This window comes from Microtus ochrogaster, chromosome 7 (assembly GCF_000317375.1).
Source record: "Microtus ochrogaster isolate Prairie Vole_2 chromosome 7, MicOch1.0, whole genome shotgun sequence".
NCBI lineage: Eukaryota > Metazoa > Chordata > Mammalia > Rodentia > Cricetidae > Microtus > Microtus ochrogaster.
Genome location: NC_022014.1, coordinates 60,509,298 through 60,530,451, shown reverse-complemented (window position 1 = coordinate 60,530,451; position 21,154 = coordinate 60,509,298). Strand labels below are relative to the sequence as shown.

At 50.2% G+C, this 21,154-nt stretch overlaps 1 protein-coding gene across 2 annotated transcripts in view; it reads left to right on the top strand.

The window, feature by feature from the left end:
- The window catches only part of Cacng4 (calcium voltage-gated channel auxiliary subunit gamma 4), a 60,550-nt gene that overhangs the window by 26,425 nt on the left and 12,971 nt on the right, over positions 1 to 21,154 (top strand). Inside the window, exon 1 of one of the 2 annotated variants that reach the window (XM_026780396.1) lies at positions 9,886 to 10,207. The exons of the other annotated variant lie outside the window; for it this stretch is intronic. Coding sequence (XP_026636197.1) covers positions 9,901 to 10,207 — 307 coding nt within the window. The 5' untranslated portion in view covers positions 9,886 to 9,900. Of the gene's footprint in view, positions 1 to 9,885; positions 10,208 to 21,154 lie in introns of those variants that run through there. 2 annotated transcript variants of the gene reach the window in all.

The following is a 21,154-nucleotide window of genomic DNA, read 5'->3' as shown; positions in this document are numbered from 1 at the left end:
TGCACCACTTTTTCCAGCCTTACTGTCTTCTTGCCTGCTGGAATGGACTCGGTCAGGGAGAGGCTGCCCACTGTTGCATGCATCCCCCAGAATGTAACCTCATCACCAAGCCTCAGCCATCCCTAGTGATGGTGACGCTTCCTTACTCAGCTGTCAGAATTCCAAGTCTGGGCTTAGACTTGGGTACAGTGTATCTGCCATGTTCCTGGAGGGCGGGGCTAGTGAACTCCACTTGGGATTTCAGAGCATCCACATCACTGGTCTAAGTGAATGTGATTGCTGGGTGAACAAATGGGCTGAGTGGATCTGGGAAGGAGGGGAGAACAGGGAACCTAACTGTTCTCCATTGTTCAGTAGATCCCTATTATCCATACGGGTTGTTCCAGACCCCTTTGGATACCCGAGGATAGTCAGACCCTTTGTATGAAATGGGGGTATTTCCGTATCAACTTTGACCATCCTCCGGAGTACTTCAGACGGTCTCTAGATGACTTACGGTACCTGAAACAATATAAATGCCAATGTAAGTCATTGTCATGCTGTAATGTGTGGGGAGTAATAAAACCATCTGTATATACATACACACAATATATATACAGTATATATATACATACACACATATATATGTATATACATACACACACGCATACATACACAGGAGAAGAATCTTCATCTACAAAGGGGCATCTGTACTTATCTCCTGAAATCTCACAATTGGGTCAGTCCAAGAGTCCCTATGTGAAGCTGTAAAATCTGAGACAAGCAGAGTCTGACTGACAAGCCCCCATCAACCGTCCATCCACCTGCCTGTCATTTTTTCAGTCTAATCTTGGATACTCCCAGGTACTCAGCATGTAGCAATAAGAAACTTCCAGAGCGCTGAAGAGGTGGTTCAGGGCTCTTACAGAGGTTCTGAGTTCAATACCCCGCACCCATGTGAGGTGACTCATAACCGCCTGTTACTCCAGCTCCAGGGGAATCTGATGCCTCAGACCTCCGAGGACATCTGTATCCACATTCACACACACACCACACACACACACACACACAATTGAAGTCAAAAATAAATCTTTTTTTTTTAATTTGGACAACATGGAGAACATATCCTTTATTCAAATATACACCTCAGTTGGAGGGCTCTGTACACAAGGGACTGTACAAAATAGGCAAATATTTTTAAAGTTAAAAATAAATCTTAAAAAACATTTTCCCAATAGCATCACGAGTACCCGTCTCTGCCCACCACCACACCGTTTCTCAGACAGAGAACGTTAGGTTTGCATAGCTTGAAGCAGTCCTGCTTGTGTAGATTTAGTGGTGGGAGAGGGGGCCATGGTGTCAGGCAGGAACCTGTAAGTCCGAAAGTTCCCCAGACCCTGATTCAGAGCTCACCCGTCTGGTGCGGGGCTCCCTGAGTCATAGGAAGGGCTGCTGTGTTTCAAATGCTTCTGCATACATTGTCACTCCTGCGGCTGGGGAGCCCTCAACAGCTGCCTCGGTAGCCCCATCCCACCAAGGCCTAGTTCAACTCAGCCTTTACTGGGTGTTCTTTTTTTTTTTATAAGAGGACCTGCCCAGTTACACAAACGTAGGGACCCATACAATGTACGCCTGCCCTTGGCTAGACTGCAGATAAACGCAGACTTTCCAGGAGAGTGGGGTTGCTCTGCAGGGCCCCTTAGGAAAGGAGCTGTGGAGGTCCACGGTGGAAATCCCCACCTCTGGGTGAAGCTACCTTTGAGTCTCCCTGTGATGATGGGGACAGTAGGCAGCTAGGACTTGAGTTTAGTGTGTTTCCAGTAGTCTTGGCGACTCCTCCTGGATGGAACCGGCTTTAATTCCAAAGGCTAAGTCTGGTCCACCAATAGGGTCCATCATGCCTGCTTTCCCTTGCCTTGGTCTGGTCTCTGACTCCCCAGACTATCAGAAAACATGTTCCTCAGTCTGGCCTTTCCAGTGCCAGCTGTCACAAACCCTGTCAGCAAAAAGAAACCTTCAAACCTTGCTGTTCTGAGATCCTGGGGGGAAATCCTGAGAGCGTGCCTCATACCTGTCCCCAGCAGTCAAATGTCAATAGTCAGCCCTGCTCACTGGCCCAGGGAGACACTGGCTGTAATGACCCTCAGAGTTCACACCGGGTAGACTCGCCAACTCCAGAGTGCCTGGGACTCGGGCTGCTTGGCTCTCAGGTCCCCAGCAGGGGCCTTGGGGCCTGATGCAGAGCTCCTCAGCATTTGCTGAGAGCTTTTTCATCATTTATGAATGAGTGCTGGTAGCGGCCATGCGAATTAGGGCCCAGCTGGAGGCCTGGCCTCAGAGAGGCTGGGCGGGCCAGACCCAGCTTCTTGCTCTTCCTCTTCATTGCCAGCGTGGTTCCTGCTGCTGCTGCAGCTGCCACTGTGGGCCGCACCTCTTAAGCCATCACCACACATCCCTACCTGTAGCCATCCATCTGCCTAAGCCCCCATCGCGATGCCGGCGAGAGTGCATGGTGCACCGGCTAACCCAGTGCATGAGATGTCTGCCCGCTCCTGCCCCTCAAAGACAACGGCAGTGGAGTGAAGAGGCGATCGGTGACCAAGTGCTTGTTCCTCTTAGTCTGGAAACCCAGGAGGCTCATCAAGGCTGTGCATCAGCACCTCCTATGTGTTCCCTGAATCTCTAATCCCGACCCTCCAGGAGATCCTGCTGTTATCCTGGCTCCTCGAGACAGGAAAGCGAAGTATGAGGTGGGGGAAGGAGGTAGCACTGTGGCCATGAACAGCCTCAGCCAGACTGTGAACTGATCTCCAAGTGGCCCTGTTCTGACCAGTAGTGACCACAAGCTCGGTGACTCATGGGAAAGCAGCATGAACTTGGGAGCCAAGCAGAAGCAGTGTGAAAACCAGCTCTCTGTACCTGCTTGTTCTTCCTGGAGCCTCAGTTTCCCCCCATCTGTGAAATGGAACAGTAGTATCTATCTCCTAGACTTCTGGGATCCATTGATACAAAGTTGGAGGCTTTGGAGGAGGGGTGCTTGGGGAGATGGCTCAGAGGCTAAAGTACTTGCTGCATAAGCAAATACCAGGTGGGCCTGGCAGCCCATCTATAACGTCAGCCCCAAAGGCTGAGGCAGAATCCCTGGAGCTATCTAGGTAGTCTGATTGGTAAGCTCTGGGTTCGATTGAGAGTCCCTGCCTGAATGAATAAGATGAAAGAACAATTGAGAGTCGTCTTGACGACGACCTCTGGCCTCCGCACACGTGTGCACGCATGTACCCATACCCGTGTGAACATGCACGCACAGCACACGCAGACACATCAGAAAGGGGGCAGGGAGTTGTCAGCATCTCCATGCTGCTTCTGCAGAGGCTGCTGGTGGGGAGAGGAGATGGGGGGACAGAAAGGGGGCAAGAGGAAGGTGGGGAAGGCGGGAGCTGACACCTGGATATTTCCAGAAGCCCACGGCCTCAGAGTGTCAGCAGACAGAGCCGCCTTGCAGAGGACATTAGGCTCCATCTAGCATCTTTATTTTTCTTTAACAAATGTCCTCCAGGGCCAGTTTCAAATCAAGTTTAATCTGCCGGCTGAAGCTCTAAAGCCTCTAACTTGGAGTCACTAGGTGTAAAATATTCAACCTGGGTGGACACGGTGCTGGCTCCCGGCCACAGCGCTCCAGCCGCTGACCTGCTTCACGGCACCCTGGCAAGCTGCATTTTTGCAGCCGCTGTCTGAATCACTGCCTTCTGTCTGTGACCCGGAGAGGACAGAGGACTGCAGATGCGTGGCCCGTGTGCCTGAACCCGGATTTCCAGCGACAGGGAAATGGCTTTAATGAATAATGAAAGCTTGCGGTCACAAGGTGGCTTCTTGCCATGCCTGAGGAATCTGGCTTTTGAGCTCCAGCCAAGGAAAAGGAGGCATGAAAAGGGCAGGGTAGAACCTGGCAGGGGTTGAGTCCTGGGATCTACCTGCTGCTTGCCGCTATCTTGGGGTTACCTGCGTGACCCCAGAATCAACCAGACTTGAGAATAAGACATGTTGAGGGCAGGATTCAGACAGATCTCTGGGTTTTCTGGGTTTTGTTCTTGGAACTGTCCACCCACCCTGCTTACCGGTGGTTATTTCATGTTGGCATAAAATCATTTAAAAAAGGTTGGTGACATAACTCAATCAACAAAAAACTTAGTATACAAGCTTAAGGACCTGAGTTCAATGCCCAGACCCACATAAAAGGTCAGGCATGGTGGCATGTGCTTGTAATCCCAGAGCTGGGAGATAGAGACAGGCATCTGTGTCCCCAGAGCTCAGTGGCCCAGTAGCTCAACCATATCAGTGAGCCCAAAGGCTCAGTGAGAGTCACTGCCTCACGGAAGCTAAGGGACAGTTTTTGAGGAGTGTAACCTGAGGTTGACCTCTGACCCCCACATGCATGCACAAACACGGGGACTTATGCCCACACACACATACTCCAAGTCAGTTAAAATTGTGCTTGTTAGACATCGGGTCACATTGCACCCTGCACTGTGCTTCTTGGGGGTACAGCCCATGGATTCACCTCCAGAACATTGGTATTTCCCGTTTTACATCAACCTGGGCTTCCAGCACTGGTTAGTGGGCTCTGGGAGGCCAATGACAAGCACCTCGGTCCACGGCATCTTTGGGTCAGAGACACTGATGTCCTAACTGTGGCTCTCCCTGTCTGGGTTGGGCATTCTAGGTCCTGGGGTATTTCTCTCACTACAGGGCCAAAGGGAGAAGAGCACGGAGTGAGCATTTCTTTCTGCCTTTTGTATCTGAGTATGGAACCGAGGCTCAGAGGAGACCGGTGCTCGCTACATCCCCCCAGCCTCAAGGGTTCTTCGGTTTTTACCAACTTATAAAGCAACGGACCAAGATCTCTGGCTTAGGGATTGAAACACAGTTTAAATAGAGGTAATGCAAAAGGCTGTGGTGGGAGAGGGGTGTATAGAGAATAGATTCTCCTCCCCACCCCAGCCACGGATAGCAAACTCCAGGAGGCTCAAGTCCCTTGTGCGAAATGGCTGCGGATTTGCAGGTCACTTGCAGAAAGTTGTCTGCGGGCTGAGTCCTGATACAGGATACGTACATTGTATTATTTAGGCAATAAAGAGGAATGTCCGTGAGTGTTCGGAGCGCACGCTCTCCCTGAATATTTTTGACCTACAGTTGATTGACTCAGTTGATGCCCAACTTGTAGGTACAGAAGGCTAGTACCATAGGGAAAATGGAGGAGCAGAAGCCTGCAGGCTTCTTAGAAGGTGTGGCACCTGTCCTGATGACCTTTGAAGGTTTGCAAGATGTGGCAGGGGTCAAGACAAAGGAAGCATGCTTGGAAACAGTCTCGTGTAATAAGGGTTGCACCCAGTACAGTATGGTTGGAGGGCGGTGCCCACAAGAGAACTGGAGAGCGAGAGAAAGCCTGGCATGCCCAGATCTGCTCCCGCAGGGTGGGGAAGTCCTGGGTCATCAGATCACCCTGGCGGGTGCTTTTGAGTGAGGACACCAGTGAAAAGCCATGCGGAGAAGGAAGGAGGCAGCGTTGGGTATGAAGCTGGAAGACCTGGTGGATCTACAAGGCTGAGTGGAGGAGAGGGGAGTCCTCCGGGAAATACACCTCCAGAAGACATACATCTCCAGTTAAGAGAGAGGCGTATACCATTATCCCGGCCCTTGAGAGATGGAGACGGGATGGCCAGAGGCTCGTGATTATTTTTTGACTATATAGCAAATTTGGAGGCCACCTGGATTATGTGAAACCCTAACTCAAAAAAAGAACAAGGCTGGCCAGATGTCTGAGAAGGTTTACCCCTGGCTACCTGAATCCCATCCCTGGAATCCTTGTAAAAGTAGGAGGACGGATCCTGGCATGGTGACACAAGCATTTAGTCCCAGCACCTGGGAGGCAGAGGCAGGCAGATCTCTGTGAGTTCGAGGCCAACTTGGTCTACAGAGTGAGTTCCAGGACAGCTAGGGTGGTTACACAGAGAAACCCTGTCTCAGAGAACAAACAAACAAACAAACAAACAAAAACGTAAGAGAGAACTGACCCTGCATAATTATTCTCTGACCTCCACATGCATTCTCCAGCATGTACACCCTCCCCACGTCACTCACACAAATAGCAGTAATGCTGATGATAATAATAATATTTTTTTAAAAATAGGTACATTTCCAAAAGGTTCCTCCTTAGTTGTCAGGGTACCTTGTACGGTTGAGAATCTGGCCAAAGGGGAGGTGATGTGAAATACTCCATCTCCCGTGCTGGGCATTGTCAGCCCTCTCCATTTGCACACCGGTCCCGGAGAGGGTAGAGCAGTGTGGTCTAAACGCTTGGGTCCTGAAGATGACTGTTTGGGTTCTAAACACATCCCTACATTTACAGAACCTCTGGGGACCTCGGCTTCTCCTTTTGTGACGTGAGGATCACAGCAAGGCTCAGAAGAGTTAAAATGATGCACTCAGAACTAACGTCCCCATGAGGTATCAGCCGCTGGTATTCTCATTAGAGTAACACTTGGCGCCCACACCACTCCAGGCTGTGGTCCCAGGCCTCTTTCTCAGCTCCGAGACCCTGAGGCAAAGCTTGAACCAGTGCAAACTGTTAGGACAGCCAAAGCTTCGAGTTTTCTCTCTCTGCCTGGATGGCTTTTAGAGACAAAGCAAAGCTTTATTTCTCTAGGTAAATTAGCAAAGAGCCCTCACCTCCTTCCCTGACTAGCTTCCACTGTCCCTAGTAAGGGGACAGTGCGTAAGAGATTAAGAAGCCACCTGGAAAATTAGATGAAATTGATGATGTCCACACCTTGACCGGCTTCCTAATAAGGCGATGGAGGTGGCTCCCACCCCTCCTCCAGCAAGCTGCGGTTGCACCTCCCATTGCAGAGCAGGCTGCGGCCTCAAATCCACCTCTTTATGTGGTTTATTTACCAGCATTGCTCTTGCTTAATGGTGGGGGCTGGAGTACAGCTTCTCATTAACTTTTATCCTCCCCATAAATGGCCTGCTTAACTCTCAATGGCAATTGTTCTGCTCTGTTCCCAGGGGTTTCTCTGCAGCCTGGCTTCGGGCCAACCTATCTTCTCTGCCTCCAACCCCACCAAAGCCTGGAGCTCCTGGGCCTGCTGGGCCTGTGTGGAGGGAAGGAGGCTGGCTCTTACATTCTCACTACTTTTTTCTCTTCCAGCAAACAAAATCCCCAGGACTCAGCTCCAAGCCTAGAAGAAGCTGAAGCAGAGAGATCTGGGGGAGTGGGGGGGGGGGCTGCAAATAGCAACAACGTATCTAGAACCGCCAACAGGGAGCCCACGATGTATTGGCCTCAAGGCCAATACAGGATCACTGACGGCCTTGAGTGTGGGTACAATCTGGAAGAAGTGACCCGGGGAAAACTACTGTGGTCTTAAGCCAAGTATGCTTGGAAGTAGGGGATGGGAGGTTAGGTGATAGAGCTGAGGAGATACCTTGTTCTGAGGGGATCCTCTCTCTCTGCCCCAAATCAGCAGGTGAGCATCCATGAGAAACTGTCCCAAAGTCTGGATTCTGATTGGTCCTTCTGCTTCTCTGTCCCTGACCCCGGAGAACTAGAAGCAGATCTGATCTCATTGCATTGCTGGTTCAATACCTTTCCCGGCTCCCAGGTTCACAAAAGCCCCCTAGGACACACTGCTTTCTCCTCCCCACCCCTTCTATGTCCATAGCAACTTTACCCACTCGTGCATATGGGTCTCTGGCCCTGACTCTACCAGCGCATGCGCCGGCCTCTGGCCCTGACTCTACCTTGTGTTCCCTGCATCTGGAACATCTTCCTAGTCTTTGGCTTACTGATTCTTCATGAGTCTCAGTTCAGATATCATTTCCTCCCAGTGGCTTCCATGGCCTGGTCAAAGGCTGTCCAAGTCACCAAGTCACCGCTAAGCTAAAGTCAGGGATGGGCCAGCTGTGAACCACAAACCTGGCCAGGCCCCTGGTCCATGGCAGGCTGTGGGCATGTAGGTATTGACTTGAATTCAAGACTGAACTCATGACTGAGTAGGCACCTGCTCCTCAGTACTTGGGGACCCATCCTGGGCAAGATAAGGGGACATTTGTCTCTGCTGCCATGGAGAATGGATCGTGTGAGGGCCAAAAATAGTGGCTCTCCTCTTGGAAAGCAGCCAATGGACTGGCATAGACAGGACTTGAGGTTCCCTGGAGATCGGGGCAGAGGACGTGGGCATCAGGTGTGGCTGATGAGCCCAGAGCTCTGAGGCCTCGTCCAAGCGTGTGCGCTAGTGGCTCTTCCCCAAAGGGCATGTCAGCACCAGGCTGCCGCTGATAACTGTGTTTATTTGCCACTGTGGACCACAGGTGTGGAGAGAGGGGGCGGGCATTGGAAACTGGGTTTGAATCGGGTTTTTGTGTGGCTGGCATTGCTGGCCTCACCTGAGGTGTACTCAGTGAGCCCTGCCTGACTACCAGAAGGCGCCAGTGACTTGGCAGGTGTGTTCTGTTCCAGATGCTGTCGCCCCCCCCCCCCAACACACACACACACTTCTTTCTCATCTCTCCTGGAGCATTCTGTGGCTCCTTGGGACTCTACTAGCAAGTTACTTGCCCTCTCTAGGCCTGGGTCTTTGTTGTGTGGCACAGGCTTACAAGGAGTGCCTACTGTTTGTGGGTTTGTTGTTGTTGTTGTTGTTGTTTTGGGGTCACTAGGAATTGAACCCAGGGCTCTGTGCATGCCAGACAAGGCCTTTACCACTAAACTACCTCCCCAGCTGTGGGAGCTCTTGCTTCTTAAGGTATTTTCAAGGCTTAAGTGAGAAATTGGAAGGCATTTAGCTAAGGGCTTTGCAGAGTTTAGTGCTCAGCTGCGGGCTGCTCCTGTTAGTCCATTAACAGTGGAGCTGGAGGGGAAAGAGTCATTCTGCAGGGCCTCCTCACTGCCAGGCAAACTGCTCATTCTGAAAGTCACAGTGTCGTGGCCATGTGAGGGCAGGGAGGGCTCTCTGGCAGCCCCAGGGAGGTGGCAGGCAACCTGGGCTCTCTCTGTTAGAACAGCTGCCTTCTGGTGACCTGGTTATAACAGCAGGTAACGCATTGGATGCACTTGCTGTGTGCCCTGCTCAGTGACCTTCCCAAACCCTGCTGTCACCTTCAGAAATCCCTCTGAGGTCTCCCCTGTTTAGGATCCCCTTTACACAGGTGGGGAAAATGAAGCACAGGGAGGTTAATTAGGACCTATGTCACACAGCCGGTGGATGACAGCAGAGCCAAGACAACGCCCCCTAGAGAGTGCTGAAGCCACCACCTCTGCGGTTGTTCAGCATAGCGGAGCAGCTGGCGTCTTCATTAGTGGTCCCTGGATGGGGTGCTGTGTTGAGCCCGATTCAGACTGAGTGACTAGCACTTGTGACCGGTTAACAGTGTCTGCCACGGGGGTGGTCCCTTAACTTACTGCAGGCCACTGACTCATCAGCAATAAAGACACTTTTGACATTAAGGATTAAGGTGGAGTTTGTTGGCGTGGGAGGGCAGCATCTTGGAAAATGTTTGGCCTTGTCGCTATCCTTACCGGCTAAATATCAGGAACACCAGGGTGATAGAATCATGCGTTGAGAGCCCTTACCTAGAGCAGGCAGCAAAGGGTGAGCAAAAGAAGGCTGAACTTGGGAGGCCAGAGATTAGCCATCTAGGCTTGGCTGGTCCACCAGCAAGCCCGTCCCCATGGAAATGTCCTTTCACCTCTCCAGGCCTCAGGTCCCTAATGAGTAAAGTGATGGAGATGAAGTAGCCAGTCCCTAGGGTGCCTTTTAGAAGTCTGTATGTCTCCACTGTGACTGTTCCTTCCCCGACACAGGTCTTCCAATTAAAACTCTCGGGTTATTTGGGACATAACTTCCCAGAGATCCACAGAAGATGTGGAAAAGTCTGCAATCTGCAGAGATCTGTTTTGCCCCATCCGACACTGTATTTGTTCCTCATTTAAAAAGAAAGAAGAAAGTAAAGAGGAAAGAAAAAAAAAACGGAGCCCTCAACCCGAAGCTTTCATCCAAACACGGTCCTTATGGAGCAGATAGAAGTAGAGAAAGCACAGAGAACTCCTTTCCTCGGTGCTGGGGGAGAAGACGGCTATTGGTTGGGGAATGGCTGGCTCTGTTCAATTATGAATCTCGGCAGGAAGCCTGGAAAATCCCCGCAGTTCTTCAGCCCGGCACTGGTGGAGGTGAGCCTGGGGCTGTGCTGCCCTCCAAGCACTCGCTGAGCCCAGAAGGGATGGAGAAAGCCCGAGGCCCAGGGTCAGGAGCTGGGCTGTGAGCCGCAGGCCCAGGGTCACCTCTGAAACCCCTATAATGGCTAGTTTTAATGGTCACCTTGGCACGATCTAGAATCAGCTGGGAAGTCTCAATGAGGAAATATCTAAGTTAGACTGGCTTGCGGGTAGGCCTGGGAAGGATTTTTGTTAATTGGGTTAACTGAAGTGGGAAAACCCATCCTACCCACAATGGGGGAGGTGCCGTTTTTTGTGGCCTGGACCCCAGACTGAATGAAAAGGAGAGAGCCAGCTGTGCCCCAGTCAGCATGCATGCGTTCCTTGTTCTCTGCTCCTGACCGTAGATGTCACATGACCAGCTCTCCCATACCCCTGCTGCTGTGACTTCCTAGCAATGACTGGCTGTAACCGGAACTGTGAGCTATGCTGAGCTATACTTTCCCCCCCAAGTTGCTTTTGTCGGGGTGTTTCATCACCTAGCAGGTGATGAAACTAAGACAGTCCCTATGCTGGTCCATGTTTCCTGAAACACTAAGACGGTCCCTATGCAGGTCTGTGTTTCCGGAGAAGAGAGCCCCGCGGCAGGAGACTGCAGAGGCATTCACTGTAGGCTATGAGCAAGCAGAGAGGCTTTTTTTTCTCCCTTCTTAATCAGTGATAGAAGAGAATCTGCCATTTGTGGGGCCCCTCTCCCTCTTGGTTTTATATCGTCTCATTTCTTCTATGGCAACTCCGTGGGGTTCGTAGATACCCCTGTTTCAGAGATGGTACCTCAGGTGCTTGTGGGAAGATAACTGGCTGGGCTGGTTAACTTCAGGGTGACTGAGACCGAGAGAGGCTGGGAGGCATGTGTCTCGTGCTTCTTTTCCTGATGGCGGGCATCATTGATGTCTTCTGATACAGTGTCCTTTCTGTCCCCCGAGACCTGTGATCTCTTGGGAACCTGTGCGCATTTTCGCATCTTGGAGCAATGTTCCGGAACTCCCCGTCCAGTAGAGTCCAGGCTTCCAAGTCAGCCAGAACCCAATACCTTTCCCCCAAGCAAAGGTTCGCCTGTCTGGGAGCTGGGATCCTCTTGGTTACAAGCATAGATAATGACTTCAGTGGAAGACTGTGGAAGTCCCTAAGGGTGTAGGGAAGGTAGGGAAGAGTTCAGCCATGACCAGAGAAGAGGAAAGCCAGGCCTCCATCACGAACCACTCAAATATACTCCTCTTGTTAATTCCCCAGCATCTCCTGCGACTCCTGACTGAACTCAAATCTATATTCATGGAGGAGTGTCTGATTGGCCAGCCTGGGTCCCTATGGGTGGTTCTGTGCAAGGACCTTATTCCAGGGAAGAAGTCACACTGCAGAGGGACAGCATGGCTTCAGGATGGCAGGTGGCTCACATCCTACTTGACCCTGTGTCCAGCTGTCCATAGCATAAGACCCTAAAGAGATGCCTTGGTTTGGAGGTAAGAATTGATTCAAAGAGATGGACAGTGGTGGCACACACCTTTAATCCTAACACTGGGGAGGCAGAAGCAGGAAGATCTCTGTGAATTCAAGGCCAGCCTGTTCTACAGGGTGAGTTCCAGAACAGTCTCCAAAGCTACACTGAGAAACCCTGTCTCGAAAAACCAAAAAAAAAATAAAATTAAAAACAATAGATTCAAGGAATCCCACTTCTGAAGGACGGGGCTGGTGTGTCTCTGCACTCGTGACGTTTCTTGTCACCGGACAAATGCCTGACAAGCACAACTTCAGGGAGTGAAGGTCTAGTTTGGCTCAGACTTTAAGGGTGGAGCCCATCAGAACCAACAGGTGGCAGGAGGACCAGGAGGCAGCTGGCCGTGTTGCAGCTGCAGTCAGGGAGGAAGGGTGATGACGCAATGCCCATCTCTCTTCTCTCTATTCAGTCCAGAACCCCAGCCCACAGACTGATGCCATCCGAGCACAGGCTGGTTCTGCCCACCACCTCCCTTAAGGCCTGTCTCACAACCTCATAAATAGGGCCAGAGGTTTATCTCTTAGATGACTCTAAATCCCATCAAGGTGACAATTTAAGATAAATGGTTACACGGTCACCCCTTGCCAACCTGACACCCAAGCATATCCTTGTAAGCTCACTATATTATACCCCTGGCCCCAGTAGGCTTCTGGTCATCTCATGATGCAGAATGCATTCATTCCAACTTCAACATTCTCCATAGCTGTTAACAGCTCCCATACTGTTCAGAAACGGAAACCCTCTTTTGAGACTCAAAGCCATCTCTTTGCTCCAAGTCACTGTAAAAATTAATAAGCCAGTTACATTCTTCCAACATTTGATCACAAAGAGGAAATGTTCCCATTTTAAAGGGAAGGGATGGGGAGAATAGCAGGGAAAGACTGGGCCAAAGCAAAACCCATCCCCAGCAGAGAGAACACTTAATACTGCAGCTCCATGTCCAGCACCTGGACCTTGTGGTGCCATTATCTAGATGCAAAGGGTGAGTAGCCCCAGCCCTCAGTTCTGTTTCGGGCAGCACACATAGCCTATCTCTCGGGCTGGCTCTGCCCCACACCTCCATCTTTCCTCCACAGATGTCCTCTGGTCCTGGCGTCTCCAGGACCTACTAGAGTTGCTCCTGCAACTAATGCTCCATGCTCCTTGCAGGAAATCGTCCTTTGGGGACTTCCTTACAGGAAACCCGACCTCAGCAGCTTTCTGAAACATTGATGCAAGCCTCTAGGACATGGTAACTCTTGGCTTTTGCAAGCCTGCAAGACCAGCCCCATGTGGGCAACACAACCAGGTTCTGGGGTCAGCTGAATCTCTAGCGTGATCCCCCTACCTGTGCACTTTGACTGTGGAGCCGAAGAAACCACCTCTCCAGGCTGTTTTGAAGCTGGGAACCTCTTTTGTGGCCATCTCAATTCAGGGTCTCTTCTTCTGAATGAGTTTAATTTTTCCCAAGTTTGCTGTGACCTTCCTTGCTCGCTGTCCTGAGTATTGAGATTATATGTGCATTCCACCATGCCTGGCTAACCCATCACCTCTTAACATCTCCTTATAGGACCCAAAGTTCCCAACATATGACCGTGGGAGCGAAACCACAGAAGATGCCTTCCTCTCAGGTCCTAGTCCCTGGAACCTCTCTCCTGTTGCTTTTGCAACAGTGTGATTTGTGGTCCATCACTTCTCACGGTGGTGCTTTTGCAACAGTGTGATTTGTGGTCCATCCCTTCTCATGGTGGTGCTTTTCTGCAGCCAACAGCCTGTGAGGAGAGATGAGCTGATTCTGAAGCACACACTCTTACGCATCCACACGCCTCCCTAGCCTCCCCCTGCCCCCTGCTCTGACAGCAGCCAGCAAGAGGCTGCCCAAGGCCCTCCGGCAGCTGCCGGAAGTTGCTGGCTTAGAGCCGGGGTTAAATGTGTCCTTACATAGGGTTCCGGTGTGAGAAGGCATGACGAAGAGAGAGCTTGTGAGTCCTGGACAAGCACAGCCTGGCGTCCCCCAGGGAGCTGAGCCCCTCTGGGACTAGAGGCAGATACCCAAGAGCCCTGGGTAGGGCAAACCTAGCAGGCCAAATGATGCCCAGGCAGGCTGGGAATAGCATCAGAGACATCCAGAGCCTCCAGAGAGTAGCAGTCCCCGTATGAGTCATGACGGGTTTTTCTAGCTGCCAGTCACTCTCTAGTCTCACGATATGATCTCTCTGTCCTGGTGGCACCTTGAGCAGGTAGCATGAACTGCAGCCCCGTTCCAGGGAACCTCAGGCTGCTGTTGTATCTGCATCTGCCTACATTTTTCAGTCCTCAGTCCTTCACTTTTTCTCTTTCAAAAGCCCAAATCTCTGGGTCTTCTGGGCCTCCTTTCTGGGCTGCCATTTGCCCAGAACTATTTAAGGGATCAGCCCCTTGCAGCTCCCCCTTATATCCTGTCTAGCACTGAACTTCTCTGAACCCTCTTAAACAGGTTCCTCCCTTATTGTGTTGGCTAGGGTGTCCACTCACCTGCCCATGCAAGGTGTTTGTTCTCCCAAACGGGATCTGTGTATTCTCACTCCCATGGGGCCTAGCATCATTATAGGAATACTGAATTAAAGAAAAACTGGGTAAAGGGTCAAATGTGGTTACATTGTGGTGGTTTAAATGTAATTGGCCCCTCTAAGCTCATAGGGGGTGACACTATTAGCAGGTGTGGCTTTGTTGAAGTAGGTACGACCTTGTTGGAGGAAGTGTGTCACTGTGGGGACAGATTGAGGTTTCCTGTGCTCAGGATACTGCCCAGTTCTGTGTCTACTTACTGTTGCCTTCTGGTCAAAATGTAGCCAGCACCGTACTGCCTGCGTGCTGCCATGCTCCCCGTCATGATGATAATGGACTGAACCTCTGAACTGTAAGCTGTCACCTCAATTATAAATGTATTCCTTTATAAGAGTTGCTGTGGAGCCTCCCAGCACCCAGGAGGCAGAGGCAAGCAGATCTCTGTGAGTTCGAGGCCAGCCTGGTCTACAGAGCGAGTCCCAGGACAGGCTCCAATGCTACAGAGAAAGCCTGTTTCAGAGAAAAGAAAAACCAAACAATAGAAGGGAGAGCAGCGTGAGACTTTCTTCAGGCGTTAGTGTTTGGCTGCGGAAGCTCTAAACCCCACATAGCCGTCCTTGAAGAGGACAGAGGCTGCACTTTACCAGACTCTAGTCCGGGCTTAAGGCAACCCTGAGATGTAAGGAGTGGAAAACTGTCCTCCTCTTCATGACATTGAGATGAGAAACAGCTTCTCTGACCCTGGCACCAGAGCCTTGGCCAGACTCCTTAGCCGTGTGTTCTCTGAGGCCCTGGACTGTCCTGGAGAGCCCTTTCCTTTATCACCGCTGAGGAACTGTCAATAAAAAGCTCCAGAAGGCATAGGCTTTGTATGCCATAATCTCTCTTATTATTGATTTTTGCCACAGCAGGATTACTCTGGGATGTAGAGAGCAGCCAGCACAATAGCTGGTCACCTGCTGGAGTTAATAGTCGAAAGTGACTGGTCCAATCAGAGGACCGTCATCCTCCACAGTGTGACTCTTGTTGCTCCTCCGTTGCTTGCAGATGGAGGTAAATGGGTATGCTTCCTGCTTCGGAACCTGTCTCAGGCATGGCATGTATCACTTCTGCTCATAGTCCAAAGGACAGTATGGTCACCTACCCCATGACTGGTGACCATGGGAAGAGTTGGAAATTCGTAGTAGCCACGTGCCCAGCGAAAGGGACCAGGTATAATGAGAAAATACACTGCTGCATCTCTAGACTCCATCATCTAGAAAATAGCAGGTTCTCAGGAAATATAAATTGCACGGAGAAAGTGAAATCTCTATTATTTACTAGGGTCTTGAAGTGTCACTGTAGGCCAAGAATCTAGCTCTTCCTTGGAGTGCAGCCCAGTCCACCCTGCTTCTCAGAGCCTGGCATTTCTCTGTAGGAACCCAGGGAAAGGTTTCCCAGCAGCCTGCCTCGCTGGAGGGCAGCCAGCCCGCAGGAGACCAGAACATGCCAATTGGGAAATCTGGGAAATCACAGTCATTAGGAAGTTTCTCTGGAGATGGGAGTGGATGTGGATTACTAAGAAGACCTCTAAGTGGGGTGCAAGGCAGAATGAAGAGCCTAAACTGAGATCCCTTGCTCCGGTTTATCTGCTTGCATGCCTGGCCAGTGCACCCACTTCCAACTCTGTCTTCCAGGTTCAAAGATTCCCCTGCCCCCAAACCTTGCATTGATTCCAGTACCTCAGAATGTGGCCTTGTTTGGAGACAGGAGTCTCTAGAAAGGTCACCCGGGGACTGAGGGGCTGGTGAGATGAAGAGAAGCGGCTCCCAAAAGTTGTCCTTTTAGCCTCTACCGATATGTTGGAGAAGAAGGAAGTCCTGACCCCACTTCAAAGAAGTAATTTAGAGTGGACCACAGAACCTGTGCCCAAGGGACAGAGACTGGAACTGTTTCCCCCACTTGATCCCATCCCCATCCTCCCCTGCACAAAGTCTGCAGGTTGGGTAGACAGGGATGCCTGCAGAACTGCTCCCCCAGGCAACCTACCCATTGCCGTGAGCAAAAAGCAAGAGACGATTGGTGCAGCCGAGTTGAGGAATGGACAGGGAACATGCACAAGGCTGATGGCTGCCACAGACGTGAGGTGGAGCTCGAGTGCGGTGACACTCTGGGAGGGCCACATAGGAGATAAAGGATTATGCGAATGATCACTGTTATTAAGTCAGCAGCTGGCATCCTTTTCCCTACGAGTCCCTTAATTAGAATGGGCTGCTAAGGTGTCCCTTCCCAAGGCTGGCGTCAGATGCCAGCATCCTTGAAATGACTTGAAGAGTGACTAAGTACCCCAGCTTTCATACTGACACCCTTGTCTCCAGAATTCCTTGGGTCCCTGGGATTGGTCACCCAGGCTCTCTGAGAGAGGCATAAGCCTGAGGTACAACCTTCAAAAGGATCATGGAAGGAGAAGCTACTCTATCCCGCTACACACACACACACACACACACACACACACACACACACACACCTACCACCACGGTTCTTACCTGACTCGGCAACTTCCACAGCTGAAGGCATCTGCAGTCATTTCAACTATGCCACCATCACCATGTTTTCTCTTAAAATTAAAGGCTCTAGTCTCTTCTTATCCTTTTTTTCTGTTTTGTTGTTGTTTGCTTTTTGTTTTGTTTTTTTTTCAAGACAGAGTTTCTCTTTGTAACCTGTCCTGGAACTAGCTCTGTAGACCAGGCTGGCCTCGAACTCACAGAGATCTGCCTGCCTCTGCCTCCCGAGTACTGGAATTAAAGGCGTGCACCACCATGGCCCAGCGGCTCTATCCTTTTCTAATAAGCCTTAGTAGTTCACTTAAGACATGGCAGAAAATTCAGAAAACGCAAAGGAATTCTCACACTTAGCTCACTCATTATCCTGCCACCCGGAAATAAAACAGAGCACGTATCTTGGGAAATTTCTTTCCAGACGTTTCCTATGCTGGTAGATACTTTTTTTTGAGGAAACTGGCTCATGGTGGAAGGAGATGAACGGATGTACTGACAGACACACCTGCACGTCTTCTCCACAGGAAGCCATGGGATCACAAGCAGGAGTGGCCCCTCTGGCTTCTTCCTTACAGATAAGAGCAACCCCTCTGCCACCACACGGCTTCCTGCTCTTCCCGAGGGCCGCCGCACCCCTGTGAACACAAGCCAGTGAACACAAGCCAGTAACCACGCTGCCCTTAGTGCCTCCATGTTCTTGTGGTGGGGTCAGTCCAGGGTCTCAAAATAAACTACCCTAAATATCACTTAGTAGATAACACAGCCAGTGTCCCGACCTGCTGAAAAAGAACTCGAGTGATTTGGAAACGGCATTCTCGCCGACTTCTCTCATCAGCCATTAATTTTCTCCCTGTTAAATGCCTCAAGCCAATGCTAACAAAATTAAAACTTGACAGAGATAAATGTGAATTCGTCAGGACTGAAACTGTTGCGCTCCACATAAACAGGTTGAAGGAGGTGAGATAACTCCTGTGGAAAAACTCCCGGGAAACTGAGGCAGCGGGAATACGAGGTCCCATTTACAGAAGCAAAGGGTCCAGAGGAGGAGGAGGGTGCAGCCTGAATGCTGGATTTGCTACTAGGTGTGCTGTGCAGGGCACAGAGTTTCTGTCTGTCCCTGAGGGCAGAATGGGAATGGAGAAGAAGGCTGTTGGAGCCACCAGGAAAAAGAAAAAGCTAAAGACATATAACCAAGCAGGACATTGAAGGGAAATACTCAAATTCCTACCTTCAGGGACAGGGAGCAATCTCTTTCTTTTTCTAGTCAGTGGGGGCAAAAACAATGGGTGACCACCTGCTCCATTGCCCACTGCCTTCTTAGACAGTGATGGGGTACATTGATTGCAGTGGGTCTACCTCCCCACATGTGAAACAGACGCTGCCCACCAAAACCCTGAATGGCCTCATCATAACTTTTTCTTTTCATCTGCAAGACCTTCTTTTCAGAATAAGGCTCGATTGAGAAGCAGTGGAGTCTTTAAGAGATGGGGCTAGTTGGAGCAAGGTTGGTTATTGGGGGTGTGCCCATGAAGGAGATGAGGACCCTAGCTCCTTTCTCTTTCTTTGCTCCCAGCCCCATGAAGTCAATGGGCTTCTCAGCCTTACGTTTTCGTCACAGTATGCAGCTAAACACTATACCACAGGCTCAAAGAACCCCAAGCTGGAGATGCTATGGAGCGGGGGAGGCTTTGTCACTGGTATTGGTTTAATAAAGCTCGGATTGGCCTGTGGTCAGGCAGGAAGTAGAGGCGGAGCAGCCAGACTCGGAGAATTCTGGGAAGAGGAAAGGCAGAGACACAGTCACAAGCCAGACACAGAGGAAGCAGGAAGAGAATGCCTTACTGATAAAAAGTACCAAGCCATGTGACTAAGCATAGATAAGAACTATGGGTTAATTTAAGTTGTAAATGCTAGTTAGTAATAAGCCCAAGTAATAGACCAAACAGTTTACAATTAATATAAGCCTCTGTGTTTATTTGGGACTGAGCGGCTGCAGGACCAGGTGGGATAGAGATGTCTGTCTACATGGAACCTCCAAAAATGTGGGCCAAATGAGCCTTTTGTCTCTCTTTTGGAACGTCATGTCACAGTGATGGACAGCTGGCTAGCACAGGTACCTTCCCAGCTTCTGCCAGTTAGAGTGCAAGATGCCGTTGAGGGCAGCAAAGCTAAGCCACGGTGACGCTGATCTCTCGTTTTTGCTAGCTTTCCTCTGGGTTTGGGAGAAAGCGGGGAGAAAAAAAGGAAGGATGGGGAGGGAGCGAGGAAAGGGGAATGGGGGACCAGAAAAGCTACTGTAGAGTACATATGCATTCAGACTCCCCCAAAGGTTGGTACCCACCATGTATGGGCAGAGCTGGATGAAACAGAAGTGACGTATCCGGAACTGCCGACATGCATGAGCTCCCGAAAATAACATGCTTAAGAACAAGATGCTGGGGAGATAATTCAGCCAGCCAAATGCTATGCAAGTTTGATCCCCAACACCCATGTCAGAAACTAAGCATGTTGACACTCTTGTGGTTCCCACCCTGAAGAAGCAGAGGTCTCTGGATCCCACCTAGATGGTTTGGCAAGTTCCAGGTTAGTGAGAGAGCTTGTCTCAAAGAACAGGGTCATGGTCCTTGAGGAAGAAGACCCAAAGTTGACTTCTGGCCTCCACACATGTACCATTTACACAATGTGTACCCATACACGTGTGCACACGCACGCATGCGCACACACACACACACACACACACACACACACACACAGAATAAGTTAACTAGGCTATGGGTGTTGCCTAGTGTCAGGGTGTTTGCCTGACATAAATTCACAAGACTTTGTATGCCATTCCCAACACTTAAAACCAAGGCATACTGGAGCTAATCTCAGCACTTGAGAGACAGAGACAGGTGGATCTCATACGTTCAAGGCCAGCCTAGTCTAAACAGTGAGACCCTGTCTCAAAACAAACAAGCTATGAAAGCTGATAAATGGACTGCATGATCTTGTTCATAATTCCTCAAATAAATACATAAAGGGTCTGGGACAATTCAGGGACAGAGCACCTGCTGAGCATGCTCAAAGTCCTAGGCTCGGTCCTCAGTGCCACAAAAATCAACTCATTAATTCAGTTCAATAACGCTCTAACTGTAGAGCGGAGAACAGTGAAATATTGGGAGGATGCTCAGAGCAGGTGTTTCTGGGAGTGTGCAAACTGGCCCCACTTTGTCTTCAGGTTGGACATACAGACAGATTCATGACACCTGGTGGAGGCTAAAACCCTTGGCAACCTCAGTGTTGGGGGAGGGGCTCCCCACCTCTCTCATTCCTATGGGGTATTTTTTAGGGCTTTTTCTGCATCATTTGGATTGATTATTGACTTACTCTTTTTCTAATTAGAAAATAGCAATTTTCTCAAGACTGAAATTCTTAATTGGAGAGATGTTTGTGATTGTGGGCCAGTGGCAAAAAGCGGCTATAGATAATATATATGATATTCCATATTTAAAATAGGGAGCTACAAGCATACCAGAGTCCAGCTTGACAGTCTGTCTTAAAACACTTGTTGCTCTTATATGACCCAACAATTGCACCCCTGGGCATTTTCCCTGAGTGGTATTAACATATTTCCCCCCCCCAAGACCTGAACATGAACGCCCCCAGCGACACTGCTGGGAACAGCTAGAAGCAGCAGACATCCTTTTGTGGGTCCTGATTCAGCAGAGGATGAGGTTTCCATGCCATGGAACGCTGCCCAGCCAGGGAAGGCACAAGCCACCAGCACCCAAACTGGAGAGTTGTGCTGAGTGCAAAAAGCCACCCCCAAAGGTTACCATGCCATGCCTTAGCTTCCTGAAGTAGATCAGTTCTTAAAAGGGCAAAACTACCACAATTGAGAACCTCGTGGAGGCTGCTGTGGGTCCCGGACAGACTAGGGTAGACATGAAGGTATGTGTGGCAAAAGAAATGGGGGGAAGTGGGGCACAACTGGGGAGACCCTTGTGATGGAAGGTTATGTATCACATGAGGTCAATGTCACTGTCCTAGCTGTGACATCTTGCTAGTTTTGTCAGGAAACTGAGTAAAGAACATTCCATGTCTTCTTTTAATTCTTTCTTTTTATGTATATGTGGGTGGGATTGCACGTGTGTGTGTTCCCCAGTATGGTCATGCGTGGAGGCCAGAAGTAGACTTTGGGATGTCTCTCAGCTGTCTTACTATCATGCTTATTCATGTGTGTGTATGTATGTGTGAGTGTGCATGTAGTATGTGTGTATGGAGACCTGAGTTACTGTTGTGTCTCCCCTCTTTGTTCTTCACCGTATGTATTGAGGCAGTCTCTGACTGAAACCAGACCCC